Here is a 26,275-nt window from a genome sequence, read left to right as displayed (position 1 = left end):
GCCTCCAGAACCAGGATCATAAATGCCCAGTTGACTCTGTCAAATGCCTTTTCGGCATCGAAGGAAAGGCTGGCCACAGGAATCTGCAAGTTAGTTTTCTCTATGGTGTGTAAAATTTGTCTAATATTGTCTGCCACCTGTATGTGAGGTATAAACCCTGATTGATCTGGATCCATTAGGAAGGGCAAGTTTAGCTTAAGACCTATTAGCCAATATTTTTGTATAGATCTTAGCGTCAGTATTCAGCAATGCTATGGGGTTAAGAGCCGGATTAGTCACCCGATTTATGCATAAGTGTTATAGTGGCAGTCACTATCACTGGGGATACTGTGCAGGATGAAGGGAAGGAATTAAAGAAGTGATTTACAAAAAAATGGAGTTCAGAGACAGTAAACCACACCTATGACTTCTAGTGACTTCTTAAAGGTTCAAATATAGGCAGTGCAAAGATCAGGAAGATCAAACCCCTAACCTTCCACAACATTTGCGAAACTGCAATGTAAATTGTGTCTTAACAATGCAGATTTCAATACCTTTTTGAAACTAAATGCAGCCTTATCCATACAGTAAGCTTTACAAATAGTAGTTAAAGGGATGTTACCTAAGAAAGCCATTGAAGCACCTTTCTGTCTAGTAAAATGTGCAAGTGGAACTGTTGGTAAAGTTCGATTGGCTTTAATGTAGCAAATTGGAACACATTCTGTAATCCACAGTGCAATACCTGCTTGAGAAATGGTGTTACTCTTTCTTGTATTTGAGAAAGCCCCAAAAAGCTGTTGTGTTTTCCTATAAAGTCTAGTCCTCTAAATGTAGTACATCAATGCCCATTTAAAACCAAATGTATTACGTGTTCTCTCTGCCACAGTCTCCGGTTTAGGGAAGAAAACAGGTAAATCAAGTGTTTGATTTAAATGTAAATGAGACGACCGCCGGAAGAAATGTTGGATTTGTCCGCAGATGTATTTTATCTTGAAAAACCTGAAAATAAGATTCTTCTATGGTAAGAACATGAATTTTACTAACTCTTCTTAGGGAGGTGATAGCTACAAGGAAAGCAACCATCCAAGACAGGAAATGAAGTGGACAAGAATTAAATGGCTAAACTATTTGGATATCAACCTTGTAAGAACAACATTTAATTTCCACGAGGGTACAGGTGGTGCATGTGGTGCAATTATTCTTTTTAATCCTTCCATGAAAGCCTTAATAACTGGTATCTAAAAAAGTGGCTGATACTTGCGGTTCTGCAGGAAAGCCACAATATCAGCAAGGTGCAGTCGTATGGAAGTGTAAGGTAAATTTTACTTTTGGTGCAACAAGTAGCATTCTATTTGTTGTATAGTAGGCGCATAAGGGTCTATGTGATAGGCTATACAGTAGCTTTCAAAGCGTTTACCCGTAGCTGCGTAACAAGCTCTTGTAGTTGGGCGTCTTGCCTCCCTTAGAATGTCCATACACTGTGGAGGCAATTGCAAGCATCCAAACCCCTAATACTTCAATATTCAGATTGCCACTTTGAGTTGTTTGGGGTTAGGATGCCTGACCCTTCCCTTGTTGTGAGTGAGAAGGTTTGGTAGGTTGGGTAGCCTCTTGGGATGTACTAGAGAGCGTTGTGAACCAGGGTCGTCATGCCCAGGTGGGAGCTACTAGAATCCTCTTGAGATATCTGTTTGAGTTTCCTGACAAGATAGGGAATGAGTGGGAGAAGCAGAAGAGAATGTGCAAATATCCCTGATAACTGGAGGTGAAGTTTTGGCATTTGTGTTTTCTACAGATCCAAGTCCAGTGTTCCCTACCGCTGGAAGTAGTAATGGGAGACTTGAGGGTGGAGTTCCCACTCGTTGCTGCGTCCTGCTTAGCAGGTTCGCCACCGAATTATCCACTCCCGGGAGATAACTCTGTCAAGAGGTGGATGTGATGGCAGATAGCCCAGTGCCAAATGTCCTGTGCCAGCTGAAACAACTTTATCAAGTGTGTTTTTGTGGGAAAATACATTGCGTCATGTTGTCTGTTCAAAGAGCAACAGTCTTCCCGGTTATATTGCGAAGTAAGGCTTTTAGAGCCATCTGAATCGCTATGAGGTTCGGCACACTGATAAGTAGTGTTTGCTGCTCACCGGTCTAAGAGCCCTGAACCGTCAGGTCCTCCATATGTACGCTCCACCCTAGAAGGGATGAGTCTGTGGTGATAGTCACTTGCGGGATCAGGTTCCAAAAAGGTATGCCCTTGAGGAGATTCTCTGTGCCCCACCTGTGCAATTATTGATGGACCCACTTCAGAACCAACACTAGATCTTCTAAATTGCCCTCGCTTGGGACCACATGGATGCGAGATACTCCTGTAAAGGTTGCATGTGGAGCCTGGAATGAGGTGCTATTGCTATACAGGAGGCTATCATGCACAGAAGGTGCATCGTCCTAAACTGCAGAACTTTGAACTGGTAACAATGTTCATTTATCACAAATCTGAGGTATCAGCGATGAGCAGATGAATCGGTATATAAAATTATGGAGATGGTGGCGGTCAGTTCCAGGCAGTATCCGTGGTGGCCGATGGATAGTACACACTGGTCTGATGTTATTTCTGGCCACTGGTGGTGAAACTACTCCAGCCTTTCCCCGACAGGTGTTGTGTGTTCGGGCAGCACGTGTGGTGAGTCATTGTTTTTGAGGTGGAGGCTTCCTTCCCTTGAAGTCTCCCTACTTCTGCCTCTCTGGTTACCCCCATAAAGCTTCCTCTGTAGTACCTTTTACCCCCTTGCTGGTGATGTTTTCTGCTGCTTTTGTCTGAGTGTCAGAGGTGGTGGTCTGCCCTGATATCTACAAGAGGACTGCTGATGAAGTGTCCCCATGGATTTAGTATTCCCCGTGTCCTTTTTATATTTTCTAACTGGGAATCTACCTCTGGCCTGAAGAGATGTTCCCCATCAAATAGGATGTTAAGCAGGTGTTGTTGCACTTAAGGTTTGAACCATGAGGAGCATAGCCAGGTATGTCTATGCAGGAGTGCTGCGGAGTCTGTGCTGTCTAGGGCACAGCGTATAGTTGCATTTGAGATTAGCCTACTTTCAGTAACTAACAATTCGCAACGGCAAACCCCCTGAGTTGGCCATGCGCCAATGATTTGCATGACTCACTGCAACCAGTTTTCCTGCCACATCTATGCGTTTGCTTTATTTATCAGGAGGCAGTGCGTCTCCAGTACTCTCAGAGGCTGCCCTCTTCCTTGCAGTTGTTACAACCAAGAAGTGAGCTGTCAGATGACCCCCGAAATAAAGAGGGTCAGCAGGGGAAGTTTTGTATTTCCGTTCAATGGTGGTGTTAGTACACTGGATTTGTCTGGGGTTTTTAATATCTCAGCTGAGACTTTGAATATTGGCCCTATCGAGCACTCTGTCTTGGAGAGCGTCTTGACTAAGAAGTCCGATTCTTCCTCTGTTGTATGCATCTGTAGTTTATGGTACTCAGCTGAATGACACTATGAAAGAAGGCGGTGATACTTTAGCTGGGACTGGCACCTCAATGACTGGGTCTGGCAGCACTAAGTAATATGCATCCCTACGGTCCGAGATTTTGTGAGGGGCTCCCTGTGAGTCTGTCATGAGTATCTAGAATAGGGCTCCCTGTGTCTCCGTCGTCTGAATGTGTGGATGATGGTACCATAGGTGGTGTAATATCAAGCGGCATAGGACTAGTGGCCTTATGCTCCATACTCTTCTTCTTCTTTGGAAAAGGCTCTTGTAGTCACTGCCCAGCCTTCTTGCGGGCCTTCTCAGGCAAATGGTTATCCCCAGAGAACGTTTTTTAACCATTAGTTCTTGAAGGTTTTCAAAAACATATCCCTCCAAATCCGTAGTGGTTGCGATTTTACTTTTCTTGAGTAGTGCCCTGATCAGTTATTTTATTCCTGTGCTCTGATAGAGCATGGATGTCGAACCCGTAGATTTTTTACGAGTCGCTTAGGTGCTTTCTTAAGAGTCGACGTATGGTTAGGCGGGCTAAGGTGTGTGAACACCATACGTTTTATCAGCTCCAAACGGCTTTGCAGACCCTGAAGGAGGCTGGGACGACAAAGGTTTTGTCAGCGCCACTGGCTGCACAAGCGTCCATGGCTTTGTCGGCACCAAGTGTGGCTTTGAGGGCTGTACGTCCCCTCCATGTCTGTTTGTGGCCTGCAGCCTGATAGAGCTCAGGCTGGTCCTGTCTTGGCTCCAATGTATACTCTTGGTGTCGGCCAGAACCCGAAGGCTGTGGCGATGGTGGGAGGGTGGTGGTGGTAGTCTTTTGGAATGCGTGGTGGTCTACTGACCTTGTGTACTCACAGCCTTTAGAATAGTCTTCGTCCTGGGCCCCGATGCGCTTTGTACTTCCAGAAGTTCCATAGCCGACGGTATCGACTTGTCGCAGTCTTCCTCCTCATGTTGGTTGGTGTCATCAGAAGTGACATTGTGTGAACTCCACAAGATGGCATCCTTCTCTGCGGGATTGTCCTCTTTCCCCCTCGATGCTGACCTTTAGCTGCTGTTCTTCATCTGCAGAGATTTCAGCCTTCCACACTATCTCCATGGTATGAGTTAGGTGGCGGTCCCCTCTGGAGAGTAAGGTTTTCTTATTCTTGAAAAGGCCACAGACAACGTAGTCCTACTTGTTGTGCTTCGACGACAGGCAGACGTTGTGTTGATCAGAGTATGCATATTTTGCCCCGCGTTGATAGCACTTGCTGCAAAGTCTCTCTTTTTTACCTTCCATCACCCAGAGCCGAACATTCTTGGGGGAACTGGGAAGGGGCCTCTCGTGCTGAAGTCGATCCAAACAGAATGGTCCCTGTAAAAAATCAGACAGCTTACATTGTAGTGTTGGATTCTTCGGGTAGAAGTCGCTACGGGTCCATTGCGCTTCCATGGGCCGCAAAGGCATTAAAGATGCACAGAGCTCAGGCGCAATCGGTTCGAACCCGATGGAGGGAAAAAAATAATCTAACAATGGAGTCATTGAACATGTGCATTCTCTCGAAGAGGAGGAGACTTAACATCACTGCAGCAATAAAAGACTTCTTCTAGAAAAACAAGTTGTGGAGTCAGAGCCCAACACTCGATGGCAGAAGTAGGCATAGCATGTGTATCTGCAGCCAACAAATGCTACGAGCAGCTAGTTACAACTGGAACTGCCAGAAGAGTAAGGGTCCCATAATGCATACATTTAAATGCAATTTTGTTTATCCTTTACGGTTTGCGATTACCAAACTCAGAGAGAACACTATCAGTATTAAAAATGATTTAGATCCAATAACTGACTGACTCAGAACATATGAAGTCAAAGACAAACCTCAACTAGATATAAACAATTTCCCCCTAATTACTTTATTCTTGACTAACCAACTGAAAACAAGCTAATATCTCTTTACGTACATAGAGGTACTGGCTGTGTGTTATACCCAGTGCTGATAATGCTGTGTTGAACAGTAGAGTTGAGTTTGACAATTGGCAGGTAGCTATGAAACAAACTTGAATTATATTTAAAAAACGTATAATATTCAAAACCCTTGTGAGTAGTTTGATCAGTCTTCCAAATAATATAATATGAGAATAAATATAATGAGGGCGATAGTCATAACTAATTAAACTTGCACGGCGGGAGCATTGGCAAATATAGTTTTTAATGCCCATTCTGTAATGGCGCCGCTTCCCATTACGAGTTGCGGGTCTACACGAAGCATGTGACTGTAGGAACTACATTTCCCATCAGCATTGTATGCTGGGGACGCTCAAATAATATAACATGAGAATAAATATAATGATGGTGATAGTCTTAACTAATTAAACTTGCACGAGCGGGGGAATTGGCAAATATAGTTTTCAATACATATTCTGTAATGACGCCGCTTCCGACTTTCGGACCTATATGAAGCATGTGACTGTAGGAACTACATCTCCCATCAGTATTGTATGCTGGGGACGCAGCAACAATGGGACGTTTGAATACTACAACTCCCATGTGCCTGTGTGCGTCATGACTTGCGGCTTGACATCTACGCGCGGCAAAATACAACTATGCCCAGCTGTTCCAAATTTGCATTAATGAAGTTAGAGGATATGGGTATTTAAAGACGTTTGCATTTGGTTTCTTCCATCTACTGGGAAGGGACCATGCACGCGAATCCGGCAGCACGCTGAAAGTAAGTACGTTGATAAGCCCTCGATATTTCTCAGGAGTGTGAGTAGCTGTCACACCCGGGTGATGTAGTCGCCCCTAGCCCTAAGCTCTGCAAATCGGGGACGTCCTCTCAAGGGGTTGTGGAGTCCACGCTCGAGTTATGTGAAAGTTGCCCTGGGAGTTGCTATATAAAAATATTGTCCTTTTGCGTTTAACATGATCTCAACCATCCTTTAAAAACGTAGCAAAATATAACGATGAAGCCTGTGCCCGTTCTCGTTTTCTCTGGAGGGAAAAAAAAGACCCATGGCTATGACTCTAGCAATGTTTTAAATGCGGCGCACTTGTACTCTAATTATTCTCCACATAAAGTAGATATAATTATGGAACCTAAATTGGGCTCTTCTTAAATATTCATAAGTATCGGAGCATATGATGCAAGTAGCTGAACAAGAGTAAAAGTACGTCGATAATCCCGTGCTAACACCTAGAACTCACCTGGGAAAGGGAATAATTATGATGCTCTTGCCACAAGCACTTAGAAAGTGCCCGCTTTGGGAACAATTACTTACTAACTGCAAATCAGAACAGCAGGAGCTATAATTGTTATGCAGCATCTGTTTTTGAAATCCCTTGCTAAAACATATCGATTCAATTGATGACAATCAAATAGGGGTGTATAGTTGGTAACAACACTAGACTACTGTGCCAAAGTAAGGGTCCTCACAAAAATAGGAGACTGAATAATATGGAATCATTATAATGAATGTCTAAATAGGTGTGCAGAGTCAGTTGCAGTATCAGATTACCGTGTCAAAGCAGGATTCGGTACCCAAAAATAGGAGATTGAATAATAGGAAATCGCTAGAATGAATGTCTAAATTATGACTTTTATACGTTATTATAGATGCCCGTTACTTATTGAAGAATTTCTGATGGTCCTATAATACTACAACATCTGAATACATAGAAAATAACGAACAAGACGCCATTGTGGATATATCAGATTACTCTTGATATTGTAAGTAAAATACTTTGGATATTGCAAACGACTCTTTAGTATGACACACTATACATATTAAGTTGGTACTAAGGTGTATTATATACTTTTAGATCCTTGCGACACAGATGGGAACACCGTTAAATGCTGTACACTAGAGGAAAAACTGAGAAGTCAGATTAAATACTTAAGGAACTAGGAGAAGGGATTTTGATTGTAAGTGTAATTCAAATCTATGAATTCTATGCATGTCATCTGCATGTAACCATAGGAATCTAATGTGTATATTTGATACCTCATAGGTGCTTACATTGATGTATCTCGGTTCAAGCGACGCAAGCTCTATTTAACACAGCTCAACTGACCTTAGAGGTATGCAAAATGCTTTTTTCTAAAAAGAAAATACTTTCGAAATGAGATATGAGGAGTATGATGCTGTAGCATTGTAATTATATAATATACCCACGAGATAGATAGTTTTACTGTCCTAGTGTGTAATACTGGATACATACTGGGCACTATATGATATCTCTGAATAACTAAAAAGGAGATATAACCAATAGAACTTTTTAAGAGTGAAACTAGATGAGTTTTGAAGTTAATTTCCTCCCTGTGTTAGCTTCACACTCGAATACCGTGAAAAGGCAATTTTTATTAAAATAATGTAATTTGTGATACAATCTAACGCTTTCCAAATGTATGTAGTGGAATGATGCAAATCTGCAGCATATGTAATATAATTAAGTGCAGATGTCAACTGACATTTTGGAACTTTTGATATATAATAACTAATGGTCAATTGTACTAGGCCTAGTGCAACCACCATCTTTTATGATGTATATAAGATTTGTTTGTCTCTTTATTTACTGTGTAAATATTTCCTATTTGTAATTTCGTGTTTTATGTACAATTGCTTCTAGCCCTGAAGAAGTCACAGTGGTGACGAAACGCGTTGGCTGCTAGCAATTTTTTGAATCTTCAACATGCTTGTTCATGAATAAAAAGCCCTCCTTCATAACTCTCAAGACTTGGACCTTACTTCTTCTTGGAAAGCGTTTATCCTGTATATTTGTAAATACTATTGCATACTCTAGCAAGAAATTTAATGTATGTATAACTTTCCTTGTGCGGGTCTCTTTGCTATTTCCATTTAAACTCATAAGTTGACATCTTCATACAACCCTAATTCAATTAAGAGCTGTATTGTGCTGAACTGTTTTGTGAGTTTCTTTGTTTAGTTTAGGTTTTGTTCAATTTCTGCAAATTAGTGTGTGACTGGAACACAAATATCTGTAGTAAAGTCTTTTGTGTAACACATAAGACCTCCAGATAACATTGACCATTTTTTGCAAGTTCAGATTATTATTAAATTATTCTTTTTTTCTGTTTATTTTCATGACCACATGGAAACATTACAAGTCTATTTAAGCAACACCTTAATGGAAATGTGCATACAATTTAGATGGACAGCAAATGCAATGGTTTTAAATATTTCAAATTTTCAATAAAATAATGTCTCAAATAAAAAATGCCAGTTTTAACTTAAATTAAAAACTGGATGGTGTAAATAGACCAAATTACTGTCTACTTAACCATGCTTAACAATATGTTTGCATTTCAGCACTAGTGGAGTAAATACTCAACTCAATTCTTCCAAGGTCATGGATATAGCTCTTAACCAGTTGGTCAAGTAGCAAGATGGAGACTGAGGAAATGGAGGTATTTGTCTCCTGTTCCTCGGTATGTCCTGATGCATAGAACCCGACATCTACAGAAGGGCAGAAGAAACATGTTGTCAAGTAGACATGAGCAGCCTTTTGATAGTATGAGCAGTGACTATCGTTTTATATGTCTGATTGAAGCCTTTCAGACAGTACATGACTGCAATTGTCCTCTTATTGTCAAAGTCAAAAGCGGATTGCCATTTTGAAACTGACAAAGTGAAGTTTTAACCTGCTTCATTACAAATCAGTTGAAGTTTGATGGATGCAATATTATAGAAGTAGGTCTAGATAAATAGACTTGAACGGAACAGACAACACTTTAGCATCTGTAAAGGCAGAATAAGCAGCATCTGCATTGCCGACATCATCTTAATATGTAACACTTGAGACCTGAACAGCTGAATTGCTTCAGTTCGGAAGAAGGTGGCTTACGATGCACATTGGAAAGGCAGCAGATGAGGTTTCAAGCCACAGCACAGTTGTGTGGACTGACGCAACATGTTAAATTTGATTAAACTGCACCCAGGAAAAATGCATGACTTACCTAATGAGTGGATTTTCCCCTTTGACTGAAGCATCAAGGGGTTTTCCTCTTGTATTGAACCTACTTCCCTCAGTTATACTTTTTAGACTTCTTATAAGATTCTCTTAAAACCAGGAACATCCCTGCCATAAGAGGGCAAATAACAGGCCCTCTTTTTTTTATAAACAAAGACAAAGTGTAACCAACCCTGTTGAGTTGTTTGCATTTTGATAATGAGATGGTTGAATTGCAAGTGAGTTTCTTTCTTTTTACCATCAAGCTGTACAGACAAGTTAGTTACCATTTATGTAACTCATGCTTTCATGCCTCTTTAGTAGGAATTACAAGAAATCTGCAATGGGGTTTTACAGAGACATAATACATGAGCAAACACACCTGAAACTTAAAAAAATTCAAAGAATTTGAAGAAACCCATCAGGAACAACCCGTGAAGAGAAAACATGTATGAAAAAGACATTTTAAGGAATCCTTATTCTAGCCTCCATTTAAAAAAAAGAGGCCAAGAGAACCAGGAATGCCCACTGCACGCCTCATTTTGAGGTTTCAACCAGAATACACTCTTAAATACGCAAACCTGGTATTCTAGTTTTGAAATATCAAAAAAAGAAGAGTGACACCACCATGTAGCACTGGAGCAACACCTAGCAGTGTGTTAGAACATTCTGAAATCATTTGTAGCGAAAATGTGAAGCTGTGCTCTGTTTCTATGAATCATAGAGTTTTAACCTAAATGAGCATATCTCAACAGGTTTATATCTCAGATAACTGATAGTTACAAGAATTTCTCACCTTGGGATCAAGTTTGGAAAAGGGGCTTGGTTTGCCTCCCCAGCTGCTGATCTCCATGATATTTTCAACGTCCTCTTTCATCAAGTAGTACGTGTCCATGAAATCCACTACCTCCTGTACACCTTCTGCTCCATTGGAAGCCAAGGGTCTAACCAACGCATCTCGCATATATGGCAAGTAGTCCATATTCATGCCACCTTTGCAAGTATGAGTTCTTTAACAAAAGAGATTGTACACAGAGTAAAGTGGTAATTCTTTTTCAGATTTGACAGTTGTGCTCACATCATGATCATATCTTGAGGTCGCCTCCACCCAAGCTCACAGAACACAAAAATATTATTATTAAGCAACATATTCTCATGTTAACACAAAAAATTGTGACAGCTCTGTAAAGATTATCATCATTATAAATATTCATTTGTGCTGCGTATGCCCTTCTTCTGATCAGACACTGAACCAACATGCAGAAATTCCAAAACAAATGCTGGAGGTAAAAATAAAAGTTAGTTTAATTGTGACTATTACTCTTAGTCTAACCCCTATTCACAATACGTTTGGGCATTGCCATCTACTGGCTGGACAAGCAGCAGCTACTCAAAGCTATTTAACCAAAGCCCTTTGTGTGCTAGTAATGTGCAGCCTTCCCCAATTCTCCCACAAGGACACCCACCCTTACAAGCACCTACTAGTATGATGATTTGACAGACCGCACAGGACGGATGGATATTGGCAATCTATTTCCTAGTCTACATCTGGATGCGTTCTTATTACCAATCTATGGACATAATCCATAGCAAGCAAGGTCACAGACAGTACTCAGAACGGCAGCATGGGCAGCTAACTAGTTAGATGAACACATCTGGAAAGACTTTGTGGCCAAATTGTGCTTTGCCTCGCAAGTATTCAGAACACAATACATGAAAAATACATGTAACCAGCAAAATACATGTAAGTAGCTTGAATATTTCTCTATGGGAGGCATACAATACAGAAGGAGAGGCAATACAAATAACCATGCCCAGTCAGTCATTTACAAAGAAGAGTCTACATAAAGAACAAGTTACTTACCTTCGGTAACGATATATCTGTAAGAAACAGTAGTTAGTATTAGATTCCTTACCTTAGAATATCCCCAGGCGTCAGTCTGGATCCGGAAACTTTTGCGTAGCAGTACCCCTGCGCGTCGGTAGGCGTCGTCTGCAGGCGTCCCCTGCGGCTCCGCGTCGTCGGCGTCGTGCGCCGTGATGACGTCGCTGGAGTATATAGACGCCGCCTCCGCGCGCTGACGTCAGTTCTTTGCACACAGCTTTTCCGCGCCAGAACACGCAGAGCCATGTGAGAACTAACACTGGTGCCATTTGAAACTAGGGCCCTGAAAGGGATGTCCTTAACCCTAGGTATCAGTTCGCAGAACGGGGAGGATGGGTGGGGCGGTAAGGAATCTAATACTAACTACTGTTTCTTACAGATATATCGTTACCGAAGGTAAGTAACTTGTTCATCTGAAAGAAACAGGTTAGTATTAGATTCCTTACCTTAGAATAGATACCCCAGCAATACCAACCCCGGTGGTGGGTCTGCGAACCAATACAACCTACACCAGAAAGTCCTGGAGGACCGAACGGCCAAAGAAGCCATCCCTCCGGACTTGACTGTCCAGGCAGTAGTGCCTCGCAAAGGTGTGCAGCGAAGCCCACGTAGCCGCCTGGCAAATGTCCTGCAAAGGGACTCCCCGGCCCAGGGCAGTAGTAGCCGCCGTAGCCCGAGTGGAATGGGCCCTCAGCCCAACAGGAGGCTCCTTCCGAGCCAAAGAGTAGCATGCTTTGATGCACAGGACGACCCACCGAGAGATGGTTCGTTTCTGTACCGCCCTTCCCTTCTTCTCACCCACGTAGCCAACAAACAGTTGGTCATCCACCCGAAACTGGCGTGTGCGATCCATGTAAAATGAAAGCGCACGTTTTGGGTCCAGACGATGGAGCCGCTCTTCATCCTTTGAAGGATGCGGAGGCGGGAAGAAGGAGGGCAAGGTGATGGACTGCCCAATGTGAAAAGCAGAGACTACCTTGGGCAGGAAAGAAGGTCTAGTCCTAAGAACCACCTTGTCAGGATGAACAGACAAGAAAGGAGGTTTAACAGAAAGGGCCTGGAGCTCACTCACTCTCCTGGCAGAGGTGATGGCAACCAGGAAGGCCGTCTTTAAAGTGAGAAGACGGAGAGGACAGGAATGAAGAGGCTCAAAGGGAGCACACATCAGGAAAGTCAGAACCAGGTTCAAGTCCCACTGAGGCATCACGAACGGAGCAGGTGGATACATGTGCGTGATGCCTTTCAAGAATCGTAATACAATAGGGGACTTGAATAAAGATGGCTGATCAGGTAGCCGTAAGAAGGCGGAAAGGGCAGACAGATAGCCCTTGATAGTGCCCAGAGCAGAGCCCTGCTGGGCAAGGGAAAGAAGGAAGAGGAGAACCTCAGACAGAGGTGCAGAAAGGGGGTCCACAGCCTTTGCTGTGCACCATGCCACAAATCTGTTCCACCGGCAGGCGTATACCGACTTTGTGGAGGGACGCCTGGCTGCCAGAATAACATCACAGACTTTAGGAGGCAAGTCAAATGGCCTCAACTGTCGCCGCTCAATCTCCAAGCATGGAGGTGGAGACTGGACAGGTTCGGGTGGAGGACCGTCCCCTGCTGCTGCGACAGAAGGTCCTCCTGAAGGGGCAGGCGGATCGAGGGACCGACTGTCATGCTGAGTAGCTCGGGATACCAGTACCTTCGAGCCCAGTCCGGAGCCACAAGGATAACTTGGGCCCGGTCGCGCCTGATCTTCTTCAGCACTCTGGGCAGAAGTGGTATAGGCGGAAAGGCGTACAACAGACCGCAACTCCACTCGCGCCGAAAGGCGTCGCCGAGCGAGTGCCGTCTTGGAAACTCCAACGCGCAGAACTGATGACATCGCGCGTTCTCTTCTGTGGCGAATAGATCTAACCAAGGCTCTCCCCATTGCTGAAAGAGGCCTCTCGCCACGTCCGAGTTCAGACGCCATTCGTGATCCACCGAGCACCGACGGCTGAGTTCGTCCGCCCTGGCGTTCAGAGAACCTGCCAGGTGTTGAACCGTCAGAGTCACGCCCTGACGTTCCAGCCATTGCCAGAGACGCAGAGCCTCCTGGCAAAGGGTCCACGACCCCACACCGCCCTGTTTGTTGCAGTACCACATGGCGGTGGTGTTGTCCGTGAACACCTGCACTACACTCCCGTTGACAAAGGGGAGGAATGCCTTCAGTGCTAGGCGAATCGCCCGTAGCTCCAACATGTTGATATGGAGCCGGGACTCCGCCGGAGACCAGATGCCTCTGATCTCCGCCTCTCCCAAGTGGCCACCCCAGCCCTGGAGGGACGCGTCCGTCACAACCACGTGCTCCGGTTGGGGAAGGGAGAGGGATCTGCCTCTGACCCAATCGCGGTCCGTAAGCCACCACTGCAACTGTCTCGCAGTGCCCTCCGAGATCAGGACATGGTCGGATAGGTTGCCCTGATGCTGGGCCCACTGAAACTTCAGGTCCCACTGCAGAGCCCGCATCCGCCACCTGGCGTGATGCACCAGTAGGATGCAGGAGGCCATCAGCCCCAGAAGCCGCAGCGTCAACCTGACCGAAACCCGGGATAACGGCTGAAAGATGGGAATCAGAGCCTGAATATCCCGGACCCGCCGTTCCGGGGGATAAACCCGAAACTGCGCCGAGTCGAGAACCGCTCCGATGAAAAGGAGCTTTTGAGAGGGTCACAGGTGTGATTTCGGCACATTGATGGAAAACCCCAGCTCGTGCAGGAGGTCTGCCGTCATCTGAAGGTGGTGGACGACTGTCTGGGGCGAGCCCGCCTTCAACAACCAGTCGTCGAGGTAGGGGAAGACTGACACCCCTAACCGGCGCAGATGAGCTGCGACCACCGCCATCACTTTCGTGAACACCCGTGGGGCGCTGGTAAGGCCGAAGGGGAGCACGATAAACTGAAAGTGCCCGTGGCCTACCGTGAACCGCAGGTAACGCCGGTGGGCCGGCAGGACGGGGATGTGAAAATACGCATCCTGCAAGTCCAACGCTACCATCCAGTCTTGTGGGTCTAGAGCAGCCAAGACCTGAGCCAAAGTCAACATCTTGAACTTCTCCTTCCGGAGGAAGCCGTTGACGTTCCGTAGGTCCAAGATAGGACGCAGGCCTCCTTTGTCCTTCTTGGGCACCAGAAAGTAGTGGGAGTAGCAACCACACCCTACTTCTGGCCCAGGAACGCGCTCGATGGCCCCCTTGGCCAAGAGGGCCGTAACTTCCTCCTGCAGAAGTGTCAAGTGGTCCCCCGACACACGGTGGTTCTGCGGTGGCATGGCTGGAGGAGTGGACTCGAAGGGGAGGGCGTAGCCCCTTCGAACGAGCTGCAGCACCCACCTGTCCGATGTGATCGTGCGCCAGCGGGAGTGGTGATGGCGAACCCTGCCACCCACTGGCGTCACGTGAGCCCGAAAGCTCGGACTAGGAAGGCTTGGATGCAGCAGCGGGGGGAGGCGTGGACTGACCTCGCCGCTGGCCTCTACCGCCACCACGGCGGAAACCACGGCCGCCACCGCGCTGGGGAGCGTTCTGCGGCGCGTGGCTGGCAGCACGTGTGGGACCGCCCCTCCCTTGGCCACGAAAGGGGCGAAACGAACCCGTCTGCTGGCGCTGGGTCGAAAGACCCAAGGACTTGGCTGTGACCCTGGAGTCCTTGAAGCGCTCCAGCGCGTGGTCCGCTTTGTCACCAAACAGGCGGCTGCCATCAAATGGCATGTCCATGAGTGTATTTTGGACGTCTGGCGAGAAGTTGGCAGATCTCAGCCACGCATGGCGACGAATCGCCACCGTCGTGGACATGGCCCGTCCCAGGGAGTCGGTCGTGTCCAGACCACAACGGATCGAGTACCGCGCCGCATCCCGGCCTTCAACCAAGGCCCGGGTGAGCTTGTCCCGCACTTCCTGGGGGCATTGCGGCAAACACTCTTCGACCGTATCCCACAGGGAGTGGGTGTAGCGGCCCAAGAGGCACGCGGTATTACAAGACCGCAGTCCAGCGCTCAAAGAGGAAAAGACCTTTTTACCAAACTGGTCATACCGCTTTGATTCCCGATCGGGCGGAGCCGACGGAAATGCGGACTGCGAAGTGGAGGCCTGGATCACCAGACTCTCCGGGGAGGGATGGGTGGATAAAAAGGCAGGGTCGTCCGAGCATGGACGGTGACGCCTTGCCACATTCCGGTCAACCGGCGCACCGGAAGCGGGCCTGGACCAGGTGCCCAAAAGGACATCCGTCAGGGCCTCATTAAACGGCAGCAGAGGCTCCTGGGGGCATGACTGCGGTTTAAACACTTCGGTCAGAATGTTCGGTTTGACCTTCGCGACGGGGAGCTCAAGGTGTAAGGCCTTGGCAGCCCTCATCAGGACCACCGAATAGGCAGCACCTGCCTCAGACGCCACAGGGGACGGGGAGACAAACCCAGGGTTGGGCGACTCGTCCAGGCCACTGGCATCGCCCAGATCACCTACCCAGTCCACATCATACTGGCAGGCACGGGATAAAGGGTCCTCAGACCCCTCCCAACCCTCTCCATACTCATCCTCATCATACCCATATTCTGGGTCGACGATATAGACATCGGGGTCAACGGGCCCCATCGGCGTCGGATCCGGCGTCGGCCGACGCCGGTCCGACTCCGTGTCCGGAGTCGGGGAGGGATTGGGGGTGGCGCCGCGCGGCGTCGGTGCCGGGGACCCGACGGCGGCCGGAGCCGACGGCGGAGTCGCTGCACCACGCGGAGGCGGTACCACGGGTTGGCCCAAAGGAACCGACGCCGGAGAGGCCGGGAGACCAGCCGGCGACGAACCTGAGGGGCCCAGCGGCGCCGGGACCGGAGCCACCGGCGGCGTCGGGGCAGAAGCACCCGAACCGCTCGGGCCCCCAGACGGGACCGACGGCCCCGCAGGCGCCGAAGGCCCCGCCGGAGGAGACCTCGCCCTCATAGCAATGAGGAAGGCCTCGATCTCCTCACGCGACGCGCCTTCCCCAGGGACCGACGGGTATGGGGTAGACGGCGTCGGCGACCCACGCGGGCCCGCGGGGGTGGGGCCACCCGAGCCCCCGGCCGCATCACGCGGGCGTCGGGGGGAGTCGGGGGTGCGATGGCGACGCCCCGACTTCTTGTGCTTACCTGACGAACCGGAGGAATGGTGGCGACTCCCGGAGCGCCCATGGCGGCTCCGCGATCGTTCCCTCGACCGCTCCCTCGACCTCCGACCGGACCGGGACCGCTCTCGACGCGGGGCCGACACTCGGAGCTCGAGAAGCTTGCGGGACCGCTCCCGCCTAGCTTTTCCAGTCAAGGCCCGACAGTCGACGCAGGACTCCACGTCGTGGTCCGCGCCCAGACACCGGAGGCAGAGTCGATGGTGGTCGGTGACCGACATCATGCGGTCGCACTCGTCGCAGCTCTTAAACCCAGGCATCCTACCGGCACCGTAGAAAGATTAAGTTTTACAAACACTTGGTCAAAAGACCGGAGTACTGCTCTTCGGATCTGCGCTAACTGGCGCGGAAAAAAGAAGAACTGACGTCAGCGCGCGGAGGCGGCGTCTATATACTCCAGCGACGTCATCACGGCGCACGACGCCGACGACGCGGAGCCGCCTGCAGACGACGCCTACCGACGCGCAGGGGTACTGCTACGCAAAAGTTTCCGGATCCAGACTGACGCCTGGGGATATTCTAAGGTAAGGAATCTAATACTAACTACTGTTTCTTTCAGATATGAAGACATACAGTCTAAATTCAAAGAAGTTGTGTAACTGGTGCTTTCATGCCTCTTTTATAGACATTACAAGGCCTCTCTGCTTTACGATTTTTCCCAGATGAGATTTATGACCAAATACATCCAGAACTGCTTAAAATGTAAATATATTGATGAAGATCTTCAGAAACATCCCTGAAAACAAAAAATATACATGAAAAATAAATTGCAAGAATCCTTTTTCAAGCAACCATTGTTGTGAAAAATGGAAACACACGAGAGCCAGAAATGCCCACTGCACGCCTCCTTTTGTTGATTCAACCAGAATACAAGTCAGTTGTCGAAGCAACAAGGCTACTAGAACCAGTAGTTTTATACAACGCTCTGGTGTGCATATTCTGTTTAGAAACGTTTTGACCAGATTCATCATGCAGGCAATGAGAAATAAAATAAAATGGCTTTTCTATGAAAGCTTATTGTACCAGTATTTACTAGTATCAGTTAGTCCTGAGCGAACACAAGGAGATGATGGACGGAGAGCTGAGACTTTTCAGAGACTCACCCTAGACACAGATCTGGGTTGAATCGATCATCATTCTTTAGCTCACTTCGCCACCTCAGTTCAGACACAGCTATATGCAAATCAGTCCTGACCCTGTGCCTCATGGGAACAGTCCAGCCCTAACTGCCAAGCCAGGTCTTCCCCGAACCGGAAACAAGCATCTTGGGACCGGTTTCTGGGTAACACCCTTCATCAGCCAGGTTAGCTTGAATCCAGTGGCAAAGTGAGCACGGGGCCCTCGTCTGGGCATACCCTGCCAACTTAGGGTGAACAAAGCAAACACAAGGAGTTGATGAACGGAGCGCTGAAACTTTTCCGACACTCACTCCCACTGGTGGAGGTTTGATGAAGTCAACCAGAGTTGCCCGGGATCCGAGCCCGGATCCAGGGGGGTCCTGCGGCGCCAGGGCCGAAGCAGACAGCGGCGCCGTAGCCGCCGGCGATGGAAGGGCAGGACCTCCAGTCGGGCCAATGGAGCCCACAGGCTCCCCGGCGGGTCCAGACGGCCCAAAGAGTCAGGCCATGGCAGCAAGAAAATCTTGCACCTGAGCAGGCATCGCCGACGGACCCGGAATGGGCAGGTAGGCCGGCGGTGACATCGCAGGCTCTGCTGGAGCCGCGGGTGTGCGCACCCTCTGCCGTGGCGCGCAACGTTAAGTTGAAGAGCGACATAGCTTTTCGACTTCTTCTTGGAATGCTCCGACTTACCTCACCCCGAGTGCAAAGGCTTAGATCCAGACGAACAATGGTAGCGGCTCCGCGACCTGTCCCCCGACCTCCCAGGGGACCGGGACCTTGAACAGTGTGGAGCAGACTACCGGACTTCCAGCAACTTTCGGACCGCTCCCACAAAGTCTTCGGCGCCATGGCCCGGCAGTCGGGAAAAGGCTTGGAGTCGTGGTTGCACCCCAGGCAGTAGTGACCTGACCTCTGGTCACTCCCCACGGCTCCTCCTAGTTGCCCATGACTGCCCCACTGCTGCTGCTACCGAGGGCCCGCCGCCGGTGTGCCCCTGGTACCTGTTTCTTTCTCATTGTATTGTTGCTCTGTTTTTTCCCCATACCCAACTGTTATTTTGTTTTCTTTGTTGCCCTGATTGCCGTTCCTCTGCTCCCTTGCCCTCTGTGCCCCCTCCCGCTGCCCCCCTGCGGCCGCCCCCTTTTTTCCTTCTGTGCCCCCGCCCATTGGCCGCCCGCTCCCGCCTCCCAGCTGCTCCTCCCTCCCACTTCGCCTCTTATGGAGGGCGCCGCGCTGCAGTGAGTGTGACCTGACCTCTGGTCACTCCCCACGGCTCCTCCTGGTTGCCCGTAACTGCCCCACTGCTGCTGCCGAGGGTCTGGTTTGCCGCCGGTGTGCCCCTGGTACCCGTTTCTTTCTCATTGTATTGTTGCTCTGTTTTTTCCCCATACCCGACTGTTATTTTGTTTTCTTTGTTGCCCTGATTACCGTTCCTCTGCTCCCTTGCCCTCTGTGCCCCCGTTCCACGCCGCTGCTCCCCTGCAGCCCCGCCCCTTTTTTCCTTCTGTGCCCCATGCCCTCGCCCATTGGCCGCCCCGCTCCCAGCTGCTCTTCCCTCCCACTTCGCCTCTCATGGAGGGCGCCGCGCGGAAGCGCAAATTGGCACGCCAAAGGCAAGCCCGTCTGCGCCCGTCCGCGCCTAGACCGCGCCAGGCGCCAGAACAACTGGACCCCGCGCCCCCCGCAACACCAGACTGCACTACGACTCCAGCACCCTCCACACACTCAACACCGGACGAGACCACCCCTGCTACCAAGCCACCCCGAAGCGCACCCAAGGGCCCTTCGCCTGCCGGAACTGCAGATACACCAGCATCCAGCCCTACAGACCACCAGCCAGCGAACCCAACCACCTCCGCTGCATCCTCCTCAACACCCGCTCCGCTCGCAAGCACGCCATCGAACTCTGGGACCTCCTAGACTCCACCGCTCCCGACGTCGTCTTCCTGACGGAGACCTGGCTGAACGTCACCTCAGCACCAGACTTCGCCATGGCCATCCCACAGGGCTACAAGATCTCCAGCAGAGACCGCACCAACGGAGTCGGAGGGGGAATCGCCATCATCCACAAGGACACCCTCCGAGTCTCAACCAACACCGACGACACCCTCCCCACCGCCGAGCACATGCACTACCAGATCCACACCAACCCCAACACCACCCTCAGAGGGACCCTCGTCTACAGATCACCCGGACCAAGACCACAGTTCAGCGACACCATCGCCGACCTCGTCAGCACCCAGGCCCTCGCCTCCACAGACTACATCCTCCTCGGAGACCTGAACTTCCACCTCGAGAACAACAAAGACGCCAACTCCACCGCCCTGCTCGACAACCTCGGACTTAAACAACTCGTAATGACACCCACCCACGCCGCTGGACACACACTGGATCCCATCTTCTCCACAAGCCCCCACCTCTCCTTCAACCACACCACCGAACCCCACAGGACCGACCACAGATGCATCCACTTCACCTTCAGAAAACCCACCACACACCACCACACCCAACAGCTACCACGCCGCTGCTGGGGCAAGGTCAACAAGGACCAACTGACTACCACCCTCGCCCTGAGACCACCCGCCGACCCCCCCAGACATCGCCGCGACCAACCTCAAACAATGGATCAACGACTGCGCCAACACCCTCGCCCCTCTCAAGACCTCCACTACTAACCACACCAACATGAAAGCCGCCTGGTTCACCGAAGACCTCCGGAACTCCAAGCGCACCTGTCGGAAGCTGGAGAAGAAATGGCTCCACGACCGAACACCAGACAGCCACACAGCCCACAAAAGCGCCACCCGCAGACACCACCAACTCATCAGGACCGCCAAGAGGACCGCCAAGAGGACCGGTTAGAAACAACGCACACAACACCAAAGAGCTCTTCAGCATCGTGAAAGATCTCTCCAACCCCAGCTCCAACACCAACCACATCCCACCATCACAGGACCTGTGCGACTCACTGGCCACCTTCTTCCATCGCAAGATCGCCGACATCCACGACAGCTTCAACTACGACATCCCCACACCCACCACCGATTCCACCAACCCCGCGACCACCACCCGCACCAGCCGCCACACCGTCTGGACCAACGTCAGCGACGAAGACACCATCAAAACCATGAACTCCATCCACTCCGGATCCCCATCCGACCCCTGCCCTCACCACGTCTTCAACAAAGCCAGCACAACCATCGCACCCCACCTCCGGAAAACAATCAACAGCTCCTTCGAGACTGTAACCTTCCCAGCAAGCTGGAAGCACGCCAAGATCAACGCCCTCCTGAAGAAACCCAAGGCAGACCCCAAGGACCTCAAGAACTTCCGGCCCATCTCCCTGCTCCCGGCAAAAGTGACAGAGAAGATTGTTAACAAACAGCTGACCCGTTACCTCAAAGTCAACAACGCCCTGGACCCATCACAATCGGGCTTCCGCAGCAACCACAGCACCGAGAACGCCCTCATCGCCGCCACCGACATCATCAGGATCCTGACGGACAAAGGAGATACAGCCGCCCTCATCCTCCTGGACCTATCAGCCGCCTTCGACACGGTCTGCCACCGCACCCTATCAGCACGCCTCCACGACGCCGGAATTCATGAGAAGGCCCTGGCCTGGACCACATCCTTCCACTCCGGCAGAACCCAGAGCGTCCGCCTCCCTCCCTTCCGCTCAAGAACCACCTAGATCATCTGCGGCGTCCCACAGGGATCCTCCCTCAGCCCGACGCTGTTCAATATCTACATGGCTCCACTCGCTCACGTCGCACAACAACACAGCCTCAACATCATCTCCTACACCGACGACACCCGGCTGATCATATCCCTCACCGAAGCCCCCAACACCGCCAAAGCCAACCTCCACAGAGGAATGAAGGCCTTCACCGACTGGATTAAGGACAGCAGTCTGAAGCTGAATTCAGACAAAACGGAGGTCCTCATCCTTGGACCCACCCCATCAGCCTGGGACGACTCCTGATGGCCCACATCGCTAGGCACACCCCCGGAACCCACCGACCACGCACGCAACCTGGGCTTCATCCTCGACTCCTCACTCTCCATGACCAAGCAAGTCAACGCCGTCTCCGCGTCTGCTTCAACACCCTCCGCAGGATTTTCAAGTGGATCCCTCCCGACACGAGAAAAAACGTCACCCAGGCCCTCATCACCAACAGACTCGCCTACGGAAATGCCCTCTACTCAGGAACAACAGCCAAGCTCCTGAGACGGCTACAACGAATCCAGAACGCCTCAACACGACTGATCCTCGACGTCCCCCGACGCAGCCACATCGCACCCCACCTGAGAGGCCTGCACTGGCTCCCAGTCAACAAGAGGAGCACCTTCAAACTCCTCATCCACGCACACAAAGCGCTACACAACACCGGGCCATCATACCTCAACAACCGACTCAGCTTCCACACCCCCACCCGCAACCTCCGCTCTGCCACCCTCGCCACAGTTCCCCATATCCGGAAAACCACCGCCAGCGGCAGATCCTTCTCTTACCTCGCCGCCAAGACCTGGAACGATCTCCCTGCCAGCCTACGACAGACCCAGGACCTGCTGGCCTTCAGAAGACTTCTCAAGACCTGGCTCTTCGATCAGTAGCAGCCCCCCCCCCCCAGCACCTTGAGACCCTCACAGGTATGTAGCGCGCTTTATAAATGCTTGATTGATGGATTGATTGATAGAGACACTCGCGGAGCGGGTCCGTCACCGACATCATGCAGTGACAGTCCCCGCAGTTCTTGAATCCGGGAATCCCTACGACAAGCGGAGTCGATCGACTCAAAAGAATTGAGACAAAAGGCCTAAAAAAATTCAGTCAAAAAAGTGACTGGGGGTAATTGCTCTTCCCGAATCTGCGATTGCTGGTGCGGAAAAAGAAAGAACTGACGTCAGCGCCCGAGGGCGGTGTCTAAGTAGCGGCAGCGACGTGATCTCGGCAGCCACGACGCCAACTACGGACGCAGAGCCGCAGGACGTCACCTTCTGAAGCGCAGGGGTACTGCTGATGAAAACGTTCCGGATCCAGTCTGACGCCTGGGTGTAATTCTAAGGTTAGGAATCTATCACTACGTGTTTCTTTCAGATAAAAGTTATTCAGCTGTAACTACAGTTTTCCAATGTTGGTATCATTAATAGATTCACATGTTCAATCATTCTCTGCCCTGTGATTTTACAATAGTCTTTAGGTCAAATATCTACAGAACCACAAAGAAACAATATGTGCTATAGTACCCCAAAGACTTAATTAGGAAAGCTTCAAACTCCCAACAAATAAGGCGAAGGTACATTGAACTCCCTCCCCCAAAAGGCCACCATGCCTCAGATATTTTTATAACAAAGATGTGAAAGGACATAAATAACATGAAATAAAGAACACATCTGACTGGGGAGGAGAGCAGGTCACTTGTGAATCTATGAAATACATTATTGCTAGAGAAATGTAGTTACAGGTAAGTAACTTTTTTCTTCTCTCACATAAGATTTTGTATAAATTCACGTTTGCATAAAAATAGTGAGCAGTATCAAAAAAGTAATAAATGATAAAAATCATTCAAATTGCATTCAAGAAAGTAGTTGTGATTTTGGTCTTTACAAAAACGGAAGGTTGTTTAATCTTGGACGAAACAATTTTACATGAAGTCATCTTTTCAACCAATCTGGTTTCTAAAGCCTGTAAGAGGATGATGTCTCATCCATCTTGAGATGCATTGGTTGTCATTGGGATTTGGGCAACTCCTAGTTCGAAAGCTGCATTTTAAAGCAGTCTTGAGTCTGGAATTAATCTGAATATGGTCTTCTAAAGATATGGAAACATGGAGCCATTGAACATCCAAACTCTTTTACAAAGGACAGATTTTTAGACATCAGGCCCAGGATTAAAAGTTCGGACAGTCACCTTTAGAAGCACTTGAATTAATGAGTTTAGAACTTGCAACTTCTGAATTCATTCTCCTGGCAGGAAAGCTTTCTGCACAGCTGTGTCCAAAATCACCATAAGAAACTGAATGAGTTTGGAAGACTTAAGGTGAGCATGTTGGATCCAAGACCCAGGGGCCGATTCACAAAGGCAACTTACACCTTTGAGTAATTTTACACTTTTGAGTACGGTTACTACTTTGCGGTATTAACAAACTGCAATTTTGAAGTAACTTTGTGAGAAATGGCATTTTTGGTAGGCTAGGGCATGGGCCAGGCAAAAACCACCACTTTAGTCAGGATAAGGGAGTTACACTTCTAAAATAACCCCTGCTCACCCCCTTGGTAGCTTGGCACGAGCAGCCAGGCTCATCTTAGAGGCAGTGTGTAAAACATTTGCACATAACCAACAGTAATACACTGGAAGCACTACAAAAGGACACCACACGAGTTTAGAAAAATATCCAATATTTTTATATAATTAAGACCAGACCAAAAACGATAAAAATCCACACTACTATACTTAAAAGTTCACAGTTCCAGAAATACGCTGACTAAAAAAGGTACCTTATGCGGATAGCTCTGTCCGGGCTATCACCACGTTGTGCACAACAAAATCCAACAGTTCTGTCTGGTCGCGGACCAGCTACGGTGTCGGGAAGATCCACAAAAACAGTACCTGTGAGAAATGCAGGGCGTGGAGGCCCTTGAAGTCACTCGTGTTGCGGGTTGAGCTCCTCTCTGGTGGAATCAGGGTTGCTGGTGCCAGCAGGCATTGGGTGCTGCGTTGTGAGGTGCACCCAGGTCGCGGTGAGAGCAGTGGCTTGGTGGCGGCGTCAGATGACGTCGAACAAGTTACTTACCTTCGGTAACGATATATCTGTAAGAAACAGTAGTTAGTATTAGATTCCTTACCTTAGAATATCCCCAGGCGTCAGTCTGGATCCGGAAACTTTTGCGTAGCAGTACCCCTGCGCGTCGGTAGGCGTCGTCTGCAGGCGTCCCCTGCGGCTCCGCGTCGTCGGCGTCGTGCGCCGTGATGACGTCGCTGGAGTATATAGACGCCGCCTCCGCGCGCTGACGTCAGTTCTTTGCACACAGCTTTTCCGCGCCAGAACACGCAGAGCCATGTGAGAACCAACACTGGTGCCATTTGAAACTAGGGCCCTGAAAGGGATGTCCTTAACCCTAGGTATCAGTTCGCAGAACGGGGAGGATGGGAGGGGCGGTAAGGAATCTAATACTAACTACTGTTTCTTACAGATATATCGTTACCGAAGGTAAGTAACTTGTTCATCTGAAAGAAACAGGTTAGTATTAGATTCCTTACCTTAGAATAGATACCCCAGCAATACCAACCCCGGTGGAGGGTCTGCGAACCAATACAACCTACACCAGAAAGTCCTGGAGGACCGAACGGCCAAAGAAGCCATCCCTCCGGACTTGACTGTCCAGGCAGTAGTGCCTCGCAAAGGTGTGCAGCGAGGCCCACGTGGCCGCCTGGCAAATGTCCTGCAAAGGGACTCCCCGGCCCAGGGCAGTAGTAGCCGCCGTGGCCCGAGTGGAATGGGCCCTCAGCCCAACAGGAGGCTCCTTCCGAGCCAAAGAGTAGCATGCTTTGATGCACAGGACGACCCACCGAGAGATGGTCCGTTTCTGTACCGCCCTTCCCTTCTTCTCACCCACGTAGCCAACAAACAGTTGGTCATCCACCCGGAACTGGCGTGTGCGATCCATATAGAATGAAAGCGCACGTTTTGGGTCCAGACGATGGAGCCGCTCTTCATCCTTTGAAGGATGCGGAGGCGGGAAGAAGGAGGGCAAGGTGATGGACTGCCCAATGTGAAAAGCAGAGACTACCTTGGGCAGGAAAGAAGGTCTAGTCCGAAGAACCACCTTATCAGGATGAACAGACAAGAAAGGAGGTTGAATAGAAAGAGCCTGGAGCTCACTCACTCTCCTGGCAGAGGTGATGGCTACCAGGAAGGCCGTCTTTAAGGTGAGAAGACGGAGAGGACAGGAATGAAGGGGCTCAAAGGGAGCGCACATCAGGAAAGTCAAAACCAAGTTCAAGTCCCACTGAGGCATCACGAACGGAGTTGGAGGATACATGTGCGTGATGCCCTTCAAGAATCTTAACACAATAGGGGACTTGAACAAAGATGGCTGATCAGGTAGCCTCAAGAAGGCGGAAAGGGCAGAAAGATAGCCCTTGATAGTGCCCAGAGCAGAGCCCTGCTGGGCAAGGGAAAGGAGGAAGAGGAGAACCTCAGACAGAGGGGCAGAAAGGGGATCCACAGCCCTTGCTGTGCACCATGCCACAAATCTGTTCCACCGGCAGGCGTATACCGACTTTGTGGAGGGACGCCTGGCTGCCAGAATGACATCACAGACTTCAGGAGGCAAGTCAAATGGCCTCAACTGTCGCCGCTCAATCTCCACGCATGGAGGTGGAGACTGGACAGGTTCGGGTGGAGGGCCGTCCCCTGCTGCTGCGACAGAAGGTCCTCCTGAAGGGGCAGGCGAATCGAGGGACCGACAGTCATGCTGAGTAGCTCGGGATACCAGTACCTTCGAGCCCAGTCCGGAGCCACAAGGATAACTTGGGCCCGGTCGCGCCTGATCTTCTTCAGCACTCTGGGCAGAAGTGGTATAGGCGGAAAGGCGTACAACAGACCGCAACTCCACTCGCGCCGAAAGGCGTCGCCGAGCGAGTGCCGTCTTGGAAACTCCAAC

General features: G+C 49.7%; 1 protein-coding gene across 1 annotated transcript in view; it reads right to left on the bottom strand.

Moving 5' to 3' along the window:
• RFC1 (replication factor C subunit 1) overlaps positions 1-26,275 on the bottom strand; it is a 711,111-nt gene that overhangs the window by 35,458 nt on the left and 649,378 nt on the right. Inside the window, exon 23 of the mRNA XM_078678327.1 lies at positions 10,210-10,423. Within this exon, the coding sequence (XP_078534453.1) occupies positions 10,210-10,423 (214 nt within the window). The remainder of the gene's footprint in view (positions 1-10,209; positions 10,424-26,275) is intronic.

This window comes from Lissotriton helveticus, chromosome 2_2 (genome assembly GCF_964261635.1).
Source record: "Lissotriton helveticus chromosome 2_2, aLisHel1.1, whole genome shotgun sequence".
NCBI lineage: Eukaryota > Metazoa > Chordata > Amphibia > Caudata > Salamandridae > Lissotriton > Lissotriton helveticus.
The sequence above is the reverse complement of the archived record's forward strand: the minus strand, read 5'-3'. Positions and strand labels throughout refer to the sequence as shown.